The 12,004-nt window shown below is 40.7% G+C and overlaps 1 protein-coding gene across 1 annotated transcript in view; it reads right to left on the reverse strand.

Annotated features, from left to right (window-relative positions):
* Window positions 1-12,004, reverse strand: part of LOC126198939 (WD repeat-containing protein 81-like) — a 302,041-nt gene that overhangs the window by 169,736 nt on the left and 120,301 nt on the right. The window contains exon 8 of the mRNA XM_049935579.1: window positions 6,177-6,439. Coding sequence (XP_049791536.1) covers window positions 6,177-6,439 — 263 coding nt within the window. The remainder of the gene's footprint in view (window positions 1-6,176; window positions 6,440-12,004) is intronic.

Raw genomic sequence — 12,004 nt, forward strand, 5'->3', positions numbered from 1 at the left:
TCCAATACCCAGTAGCAGAGCATGCCGTCCAGCATAATTCTAGGGACCTAGGAACCTGCTACACCGTATGTGCCATTTGGCTTCTCCCACCCAACACCAGTCCCTCAGAACTGCGGAGATGGGAACTTGCACTCCAACACACCCTTTCATCCCGCCATCCCCCTGGACTGAACCTACGTTAACCAACCTCACTCCCATTTAACTCTTCAGTCTTCTCCTTTTTCCCTCTCCTCTTTAGCCATTCACGCATCTTTTCATCCTACATAGTTGTGTTTATCTTTATACTATATACCTCTTTACTTCTGTATGCATCCTCTTTGGTTTGAAGCTGGCACAGAACTTAACAGTAGAATATCTTTGGCTTCCCTCTGGCAACCATGCCTCCATCCTTGCTACCCTCCCTGTTTACCTTTCCCTGTTGCTTCATAACCTGGGTTGTGAGTAACTGAATCCACTTTCCCTTCTTCCCTTTTTTCCCCTCTCTCCTCCCTGATGAAGGAACAAAGTTCCGAAAGCTAGGAATGTAAATTTTCTGTTCTGTTTTGTGAATCTATCGGCTGTACTGAGCTGAGGTAAGTACTGGCCAGCCCCTCTATCTCTTTCTTAAATGTGTGTGCCATTTGTAGCACACAGGATATCTAAGCAACATTTCGGTAACATGTCCAGCCTTGTGCATACTCATGTTAATATGTGCTGTTACTGCTCTGATGCGAGCTAATAGTTCCTGCAGGTCTCCTCCCCCCCCCCCCCTCTCCCCTTCCCCCAAAACAGTAATGGGGCTCAGCAGGACCTGTGTGTCAGATTTGGTTTGTACTATGCATTCCACATACTGCATCAACTGCTGGAGGACGGTCAGTCAATAATAAACATGGGAAAATAAGAAAAACACAGCTTTAGGTGTGTGTGAACATTATGCTGCAAACCACACATTTCTGCTTATTTCCATTTTTGAAATATATGTGATCAAAGTTGTAAAGATCATTTTGGAGCATCCTACACATTCATAGGAGAGTGTCTACGTGTGCTTGCCTCTGGGTTTTCAACAGACTAATATGAAGAAACTATCCATGAGCCGGTCCTCATTTAATGCATTTTAAATAAGGTTTTTTTTTACAATCTATTTACTTCCAATCAATCAAATTTCCACAAACACGAGAAAAGACCTGGGTTTACCCTGGGCAGCTGTATAAAAATCCCTCCAGTATGAATCTGGATGCCCTAAAAACTAGGACTAATCCACGGAAACCCAGTGTTGTAAAATTGTAATTTCCCCCAAGGTAATTACCTGAAATATATTTGTGCACATAGTAAGATGGTGATGATGATGAGTTGGGTTGAGGGGGCGCTTGACATCATGGTCATCAGCGCCCTGACGAAAAGTCAACATGAAATCTCATGGGTGGGGACGAAGGCTGTCCCCACATGCAGAGCAATTTATAACGTACTAAAGTCTGCCGCCCTTCCCCACCAGTTTAGGGATGAAGCCTGACAGTTCACAAAATTTCATCACTCTGTTAACACTGGTATCGGTATCTCGAGAACAGTGGGAAGATCTCCGGTGAGACCAAGGGCTGCCCTATTATCAGTATACAGGACACACGTAGCCACAATATGCTGAACTGAAAGCGGCACGCCTCCCCGGAGGAGGAAGCCATGTGTGAAAGGGCTATGCCCGATGCCCAGTCTGGTAAGCAAAACCTCCTTCCAGCGGCAAGGCTGACACGAAGTCCACCAAGCTTTTGTGGTCGGTTTGAGTGAACACAGTTTGTTGTCTGACATGCATCTGTCAGAAAATGAGATAATGGCATGCAAAGGGATGGGACGTTGTTGGACAGAACCATCCCAAGATGCTTCCTTGGCAGCATTTCATTACCCTGTATCCCAACGTGGCCAGGTAACCAGCAAAAGATCACCTCCTTGCCACGGCATTGGATTCGCTGTAAGCAGTCATGGATGAGCTGACTCAGCGGGTCTACCAGATACATTTGGTGAAGTGCTTGCAGTGCACTAAGAGAGTTGGAACAGACAAGAAAACTCATACAATGATGTCTGTGAACCCTCTCCAGTGCCATTAGAATGCCATATAACTCCGCATCATAATTTGTAAATTGTTCTGGAAGATGTACTTTAAAAACCCTATCAGGGAAAACCACAGAACAACCAAGAGCATTCCCTGCTGGGATCCATCTGTATAAATAACGATAAAACTATGGTACATACTTAAAATAGCCAAAAAAAAAAAAAAGTTGTAAAAACCATATCTGGAGTACAATTTTTCGGGTACTGCGTCACGCTTAAAATCACTTTGGGCCTCCAAAGACACCAAGGCAGCAGTGCGTTCCATCCCTGGGTGTGTATTTTCATGCCCAAGAGAGCCAGATCCTTGAGGCAGGCCATAGCAGGTATACCAAATGGCTGGGTTGCTTGGGGCCGATTCCTGAACAGTCGTTCAAAGGCGGGTTGGATCACTGAACTAAATGCCAACGACTGGGATGACACTGAGATATTCTGCACCTGTCGAGCCAAAAGGATACGTCACCAAATCCAGTGTGGTGGTTCACCGGCCTCTACACACAGACTCTGAACTGGGCTGGTCTGAAAGACTCCAGTCGATATTCGAACGCCCACATGGTGGACAGCATCTAACATCTGGAGGTAGGAAGGATGGGCTGATCCATAGACCACACTGCCATAGTCTAAGCGTGATCGAACAAATCCCCTATGAAACTGTAGGAGGCAGGACCTGTCAGCTCCCCATGTTTTTCCGCCAAGGCATTTCAAAATGATCAACAACCACAAGCCCTTTGTTCTTAGGTCTTTGAGGTGAGGGAGCCATGTTAATTTCGAGTCAAATAATAAACCCAAAAAGTGCACTGTGTCTTGAAAAAGTAAAATACGGTCCCCCATTGTAAGCTCTGGTTGGTTAAAACTCCGACGACCATGATTAAAATTGACACACACAGTCTTCTCAGGTGAGAACCGAAAACCAGTTGTCTGGGCCCAGGTTTCCAGCCTCATAATGGTCGGTTGTAGCTGCCTCATTGTCGTAAGATCAGAGGAAGAGTAGAAGATTGCAAAGTCATCCACAAACAAAGAGCATTTGACAGGGCTCCTGACTGCAGAGGAAACGCCATTCATAGCAATGGCAAACAATGTGACACTGAGGACACTGCCCTGGAGCACACCATTCTCCTGAACATAGCAATCAGATATGGTATCGCCAATGCGATAACGAAAATGCTTGTCCTTGAGAAAGGATTGGATCAGAAGCGGCAGGCATCCACATAGTTCCCATTCATGAAGTTGGCGAAGGATGTTGTATCTCCAAGCAGTGTCATATGCTTTTTTGAGGTCAAAAAACACACAATGTAAATGGTTTCAGTGTAAGAAGGACTCCTGTATCCCCATCTCCAGTAGAATTAAGTTGTCAAGAGTGGAATGGTAGTGCCTGAAAGCACACTGGGAGTGGCTCAGGTAACTTCGGGATTCGAGCAGCCAGACGAGGGGGGCAGCTGATTATGCGTTCAAGAGTCTTACCCATACAACTAGTAAGGGCGACACTTCGATAATTGTTAGGGGCGCTACAGTCCTTACCTGGTTTCCAGAATGGAATTAAGATTGCCTCCTTCCAAGTCATCAGATACTGTCTATCAAACCAAATCTGATTGAAACAAGAGAGGAGCTGACCTTTTGCTTCAGGGCACAGATGACGAAGCATTGTATAATGGATCTCATCGGGTCCTGGAGCAGTGTCTCTGGCTGCAGATAAAGCTGATTCCAGTTCCCACATGGAGAATGTAAGGTTGTAGACTTCTTCATTATACGAGAAAAAATTGAACTTCCTCATCTCTGCAGTCCGACGGAATACCTGAACAGCAGGAGCTTGTCTGGATGACTTAGTAACAGTAAAGAAGTGTTCAGCTAAAAAGTGAGCCATCTCTTCTGGCATGTAAACCAAGACCCCATTATGTGACAAGGCCGTAAGGGGATGTAGACTACCCTTGCCTGAAATCCGTCTTATTGATTCCCAAACGTGCGCAGCAGAAGTGGACTGATTAATGGAAGTCGTGAATTCCCTCCAGGAAGCCCTCTTCCGTTCTTTGATCACTCGCCTTGCATGTGCTCTCGCAGACCTGAAGACATGAAGATTGTCTGTAGTTGGACACCGCTTGAAATTCCAAAGAGCTGTCCGTCTGGCCCTGATTGTAAATCGAGAGTCGTCATTCGACCAAGGTACAGGCCGTCATCCGAGGTGGTTACTAGACCTGGGGATGGAATCTGCGGCAGCCCTTTGGATCTAATGAGTGATATAGGACACCGCCTCTTGTGCACAATCCTATTGTTCAAAAATAACATTTCGGCTGTACTGTAACCAATTTGCCCTTGTCCTAGGCGGCAGACGAATCCACACTGGGAAGTGGTCACTAGAATGTAAATCTGGAGCCACTTCCCACTGAACTGAATCTGCAAAAACTGTTCAAAAGCAAAGATCAATAGCTGGAAAAGACCCTGTAGCTGTGGAAAAGTGAGTCATCTGACCCGCGTTCAGAAGGCATATATCCTCAGAATGGACGAGTCGCTCGATCAGCCTACCCCTGGAGCAAGTAGTAGCTGAGCCCCACCTCACACTTTTTTCCACTGAAGGTTTTGTGACACTATTGTCACAGACAATGGCCCCCGATTTGCATCTGCAGAATTCTCCCCTTTCTATGACAAAAATTGCATCACTCCAGTCCACACAGAACTCTTCCACCTCACCTCAAATGGACTAGCAGAACATAATGTTCACACTTTTAAAACCCAAATATCTAAACTTCACCACCACTATCCCCTGGATGAGCTTCTCATCCTTTTCTTTGGCATTCTACAGGTCAACCCTGCAGGACATCTTGTCTTCTGCAGAGGAATTTCACCGTTGGTCTCATTGGTCCCTACTATCTACCCTTCACCCCACAGTTCATAGCCCCCAACTTGGCAGTCTAGCAGCTAACGTTTTTCACTTACAGAACCAGCGTGGGCCCTTGTTTCCAATAAGGGATGCCAACATTGGTTGGTAACTTCCAAATTACTAGGCAGAGCCATGGCCAAGGTGACACTTCAGGATGGTATAATGTGCTACAAACATGTCAACCAATTTACTGTGATCCTTCTCCTGAACAGAGAAACTACCACTTCCTTTTCTTTCAAAGATGGAATCACCTGACATCTCCATGCCAGACACCATCAGGCCATCTCACCTGCTGCTGGCAGCCAGCTCACTAAAGGAAGGGCCTTCAACAGCTCCACACACACCGTGTCAGGACTAACACCAATTGTTGGGGACATCATCCTCTCCAAGCACCTTGGCCACTACTGTGGAACCTGTCTACTCTAGGAACATTGAACTGAGCTTCACCAGTTCATTCTTGCACATGAAGAAAATATTTCAAAAATTTGTGACAAAAACATCAGGTGATGGAGGGAAGAAATATCAGATGACAGATTACATGACACATGTATTTACCTTATTCCACCTGCCTGTTTTAAGGCAACTTATCTCCATTATATCTTCTCCATTTTTTTATCCTTCTTTCCCTCATTTTTTCTACCTTGCTCTGCTTTCTATCTCCTGTTTCTTTATGTGTATACTACTACTACTACTACTACTACTACTACTACTAATAATAATAATAATAATAATAATTATTATTATTATTATTATTATTATTATCATCATCTTTTTTTTCATTTCTGATAATCCATCTACAACAATCATTTCTTTCTTAAATCATTTAACTGCCTGCAGCACAAAATCAGTAATCTGGTCTTCAAACCCAGCTATTTCAGTGTCATCATCTCCCCTTGATCCAGGGTTCTCTATGGTTTTCTTTTCCTCTATCATTTGCTTATGTGTTCATCTACACTTTCTTATCTATATCTATAGCTTCTCTATATGGAGAAACAAATTAATATTCTGAAAGCTGCAGGTTTGATACTCATTTTTCCTTTTTGCATCTGTTAACACAGCACAGATTGATTCTGTTTTAACATTTAACAATTCAGTGTCATTTGATCAAAATATTTTTAACTTCCATATTTTAAGTTTAAAATCTTAAATAAAAGAAAAACCACTTCATTTATTGTTTATATTTTCAAAACATAATTTTAAAAATTGTAAATCAAAACAAGGGACAAACCTTGACTTTCAGTTTGTTTATTTCAGTAATAAAGTTCATTATCTTCTCAGCAATGTCAGGCTCAACAGTCTCCTGCAGGTTCAAAAATGACATTTCCCTAACAAGGCTGCAGAAATCGTGGTGACGGCAGAGAAGTTTTGTAAGAGTCAAGAAGTGTGCTGGAAATGGGAAGGCGCAGTGGGCTAACAGTGGCTGCAGCAACTGGTGAGCAGATGGAGGCGGAAGGCCACGAGATGTTACTGCAGGTCGCCGCCCACAGGAGTCTGTAAATATATGTAATTATAACACATAGTTATTCTCATTGAGTGACATTTACATCTACATTCCAGAAACTATAGGAAAATGTGTACAAAATCTTTCATTAATGTAACATTTGAATAAGCTGTCTTGCTATTTTGTTGACAAATTGAGTGTGAGAAGAATGATTGCTTATACTGATATTTATACAAACTGCATTTCATCCTGCATTCAGATACCATACTGAACATTTGCAAGATGTTGCACATTATTCTTGGCTTCCTCTGCATATACTGATATTTATGCAAATTGCATTTCTTCCTGCATTCAAACCCCCTTACTGAGCATTTGTAAGATGCTGCACATTATTATTGAACTCCTGTCGGAAAATTCTTTCCCAGAATAGCTGTGTGACAATTGTAATATTTCTCAGAAAATCTATCAAGAATGTAACAGACATGATGATGTGTTTCTGGGTTCCTAGCAAAGCTTGCAATTACCTTTTTACACAAAATATTTTACCCACTTGTAACTGTGTTAAGGTACTGTGTGCAGTGACCACATGAGTGCTAACAATCAGCTGTTAGAGAGCAAAAGCAGTAGTACAATTGGCAGATGATACGTAACAGGATCAAATATTGAAGCATATTCAAAGTTTCTGAGACAGCGTCACTAAGAAGTTTTCTTAACAAAAAGGAAAAAGTGAAACCTCATGAACAGGGCTGGAGGTTTCAGTTATCACAAGGCTTTGGATGGATTCAGTTTATTAAGATAACACTGATCTTCTCTTCTGTCAGAGAGAGAAAACATGAAGGGGGTATCTGTTGCTGAACAAAAAGGCACTTTCATAGCAAAACATATGCTCACGTAAGGGCACAGTGTGTACCGTTGAGTCAGGTTTGGGTTTAACATCCCACTGACGAAGTGGTCATTAAGGTGGACTATAAGTTTGTATCCAGGGAAGGATGGGGAAAGAATTTGACCATGTCCTTTTCAAAGGACCATCCTGATATCTGCCTTAAATTATTTAGAGAAACCGCAGCAAATCTAATTCTAGGTGTTCACATGGGGATCTGAACTGCTGTCCTCCTTATAGAAGTCCAGTGTAATAATCACTGTGCTGCCTTGCTACGTAGCACATGTAAGACCACTCCTTGCAGCAATTCAACATGAAAATTTGATCAGTGATTGAAATACTGTGTGCAAAATAGAATAGTCAAATTGACAGGAAATGCAAAAACATCAAGTAACCAAGGCAACATGATAAAACCTTCACACATTCTCATGGTTCACCTTTTGTGTACATTCAACATTGACTGCTAGACCAACCAAGTACGCATCACATAAATCAGCAATATTGCAGAGCAGAATGTACCTACATTTATCAGGTGTATCCACTGGTGAAATGCATAGTTCAAAGAAACAGATGCCTTTCTTTTGTTATTGTTCATCTAGATTTATTTGGTGTTTCTATTTTCTCTTTCCCTACTGGGCATTTGTATGATAATTTACTCAAATAATTGCTTATTCATCTCACTGTCAAATGGTGCAAGGTTATGTCGTCTTTTATACCCAAACTTTGATGTTCATTGAACATTTACAGAACCATGGAAAAAAAGGAACATTACAGTTACTATTAATAATTTTTGTCCAATTGCAGACATTTTAAATTAGTTTTGTGGTTCAATTAAAAGTCATTTATAATACTTCTTTTTATTTACCAGCATAGTATTTTTCCCCAATTTGGCATGGTCTGCTACTTCAGATCTCGAAATGCCCATTGTCAAAGAAACAGATACTCATCTTCATAGCACTGAGTTTAAGGTATACCACTAAAATATGTAAAACAGTTGGCAGATTCCCAATGAGAATACAGCTGTTCTCTCAGTGGAACACAAAATTTATGCCACTAAAATGTGATATACTGAAATGTGGACACCACAGATACCAAAACCTAGGAAACTGTCCTGCCAGAGAAATAAATGTGTGATGGGACTATAGTAAGATACGAGAGGATGATTTTATCCTGCCCTTTGATGCAAGAGTAATCCTATGGCCAGACCATTAGTTTCTATACCTGAAGACTTTTGCACCTCACCTCCAACCATACTCCTTCTCATAGGTGGAAGACCACCTCGGTCAACTGTGAGACTACAGCCCATAGAAGAAAGTTACAGTCTTCAAATTTGCCACCTGTAACACCCACTGGCTGCTAAACCAGCTTGCTCATTTCCCTCACATACAATGTAACCAAGTATGCATCACATCACGATCTACTTAAACTGCTGTTCTAGCAGGACAAGTGAGTCTTTCATATTCTGGAATAGCTTCTCTGCAGAGTAAATTTGCTTAAGATCCTCAAGAATGTTAATGAATCACAACAAATGAGAAACATTTTTTCCCTGGTGATGCCTTGTATGCTGCACAGTTTTCAGGAGTGCTTAAGACTCTGGTGTTCTAAACAGTGAACGCATGTGGTAGGAAAATCTTGAAGACTTAAAATCACCTAAGGCTGCTGAGCAGCTAAGGGAATCACCCATCTGTGCACATGATATTAAAATTATCATATTCTTCTAAATTTTTATAAAATAATTATCCAAAATTCATATTTGGACAATTTAGTTCCCTAAAATTAATAACATTTAAAACAATTACACAATCCTTAGGAAGCCAAGTGGCGATTTATTCAAACACTTACGTAAAATTCATGCAGCAACTAAGCAACTAAAGAACAACAGAAAAAAATGTCTGATGTGAAATATCAAGAGTCACTAAACTCATTTCCAAAACACAGCAGTTTAGATGAATCCCAAAGATCATTGTTGCCTGAAGACAGTTACCGAAAAATCATTCCACATGTGAAAAAGCAACAAAATGACAACTACAGTCCAGACGTAAGGAGTGTATTTTGTATGTTTGTCACTCCATGAGAAATCATACCAGACAATGAAGTGGTGTTACACACCCCTGAATGGAAAAGCTGTGAATGGGTCTAAACACTGCTGTTACCATAAACTGTGCATCCATAAACAAATCAAACAGACCAAGAACATTAAAAAATCTTTACAATTAAAAATAATGTTAAAAACATTCAGCAGCTTATATCACATAAGATATTTCTTTATTTAAGACAACCAGTTTCGACGAAAGATTTGTACATATTTTGTAGTTTGATGATATTTAGTGAAGCTGTAAACTGCAAGTTCAGCCAGCCTCCAGCCTCCAGCCTCCAACCTCCACACTCCCCCCCCCCCCTCCCCCCTCCAGCATCCTTCCACTTCACCAATGGACCTGTTCGGTTGTTCACCTGTCGCGTTTGCAGCATGCATGTGCCTCAACAACAATGAAATAAACTACTGCAGATAACTACAGTATTTAATTTTAACTGTATAAAGAGAATTATTTATGGTCTGTTACATGGTTCCTAATGTAAGTGACACTAGTAGCTGTAACACACTATAAAATGTTATCTTAGCAATACAACTTGTCAGTTGAACCTTATACATCACTTAAAGTGTATTTTCACTGTTTAGAATATGTCCAGCTTATGCAAACATATGCGCTAATGTGTACTGTGTTTTTTTGATGTAACAAGCATCTGATATATCATAATAAAATATTTAAAAAATACAAAGCACATTGTGCAAAAGGCCATGGCCATATGTATAGCCAAGGTCTTTTGCACAAGGTGCTCTATATTTTTTAAATATTTTAGTTATAACAAACCTTTCATAATAAGCTGGTTTTTATCCACATGACAACTTGGAGTGAAGTTCTATGTAAAATGAACACATTTCACAACAAAAAGATTTTTAAGATAATGTAACGGTACAGTTCCACTTACAATTTTTGTAATACCAAACTAAAACTTTCATCTCAAACATTATGTATTAACTCATGTTATGAGACGTGTTCCATGCATATGCACTTTGTTACAGACCTGAAGATGACAGCAAAGTCTATTTAAACCAGTAGTCTGAAAGAAATATTTTACATGATCTAGGCTGTTGAATGTTTTTTTAGCAAATAAAAGAGATCGCTTCTTCAGCCTCTCAAAATGAGGAAATTAAATTAAAAATAATGTGGTCTATTTTAAATTCTGGAAAGACGCAATGAGAATGTTTATGTCAAAAACTTAACATGTGTTCTTAATGCTCACTTCTCCAGCCTCTTAGCTGTCATCTGCAGCTAATTAGTACATCTTTTACGACTTTGACAGTTATCCATGTTAGGGAAAGGTTTAAACTTCATTCATATCCCTAAAATTTGTGCTGAAAATGGATAAAAGTAGCTGACTAATCTTTCAGTGGCTGAAACTGCATTAGCAGCTTGCACATATAGTGCGGCACAATAGGGCTGCCTGCTGCCACATGGCAGTCAAATGAGCCAGCACGTGTGCACAGCCACTCCAGTCTGTGGCGAATCTGTATTCTGAGACAACTCAGTGCCAGCTGGTGTGGCAGGTCAGTTGCTACTGTGTCAGTGCCACATTCTATGTGACCAGCACGATACAATAGTGAGCATCTCAATGATGTGGCCTAGCCGTTGCAGCTCAATGCTGTACATCATAATGGCAGGTTGTGTTCTGTCAGCCCAGGCCTTCAGTCAGTCTGAAAGTGGATAGGTCGTGAGAACATTTTTGCTAACCATTAGCCCACATATTTAGATCTATATTTTTATATGTGTCTAGCTACTGCCATCCTTCACAAACTATGGATGTCCTTCAAACACTGGTACACGGGTTGGAACACGTAAGGTCCATGTTCGAAGTTAATGTATATTCCATATATTAGAATAGCACAGCATTAACAAGAAGGAAATTTACTTACTCTCAAGATAAATGGGAGAAGGAGTGGTTCAAGTCCAGAGTGCTGCTATCATTATGTAAAAGCAATTTTCCAGCCACCTACAAAGCCCAGTTCTTTTCTCTGCTTGCTGAGGGACAATCTGAGTTTGCAGAAGGCTGAAGTCTGCAGAATACCATGCCAATATGCCAAAGCCTAAATTTATCACACCACACACACAATACAGGAATGGCGCATGTTACAACATACAATATGATGTTAAACAATGAAAATTTGTTCATGTATCGCTTTCATGCTAATCACGAATGTGAACACTGAGGTGTAAAATTGTGGCATATAGTATATGAATACATAGAACTGACAAGGAAATGATCCAGTCTGACATGTTGAAACCTACCCTGAAATTTTTCATGCAGGAAGAATACATTGAAAGAAATGCAGTCAGGATTTTAACTGCGCAGGCACACTGTGAGTATAAATAAATAAATAAATAAATAAATAAATAAATAAAGTTGCTCATCATTGTTGCATGAAGAGGCACTTATAGCTGCAGTTTGTGCAGCCCTCCCTGACTAGCATACGAATTGGCAAATAAGCAGATGCAGCCGTGACAAGCGAATGTAGCACTACATAGTGCAAAGTCCAAATTGCACACATCGAATTTTAAACACTTTAACATACCAAATATGCCTCAAATCATTAATTTTTAATGAACTTTCACTTCATATTGACATCTAAGCAGTTGCAGATGTAACTGTTACACAAGTGACTAGTAGAGAAAAGAAA

This window comes from Schistocerca nitens, chromosome 8 (genome assembly GCF_023898315.1).
Source record: "Schistocerca nitens isolate TAMUIC-IGC-003100 chromosome 8, iqSchNite1.1, whole genome shotgun sequence".
NCBI lineage: Eukaryota > Metazoa > Arthropoda > Insecta > Orthoptera > Acrididae > Schistocerca > Schistocerca nitens.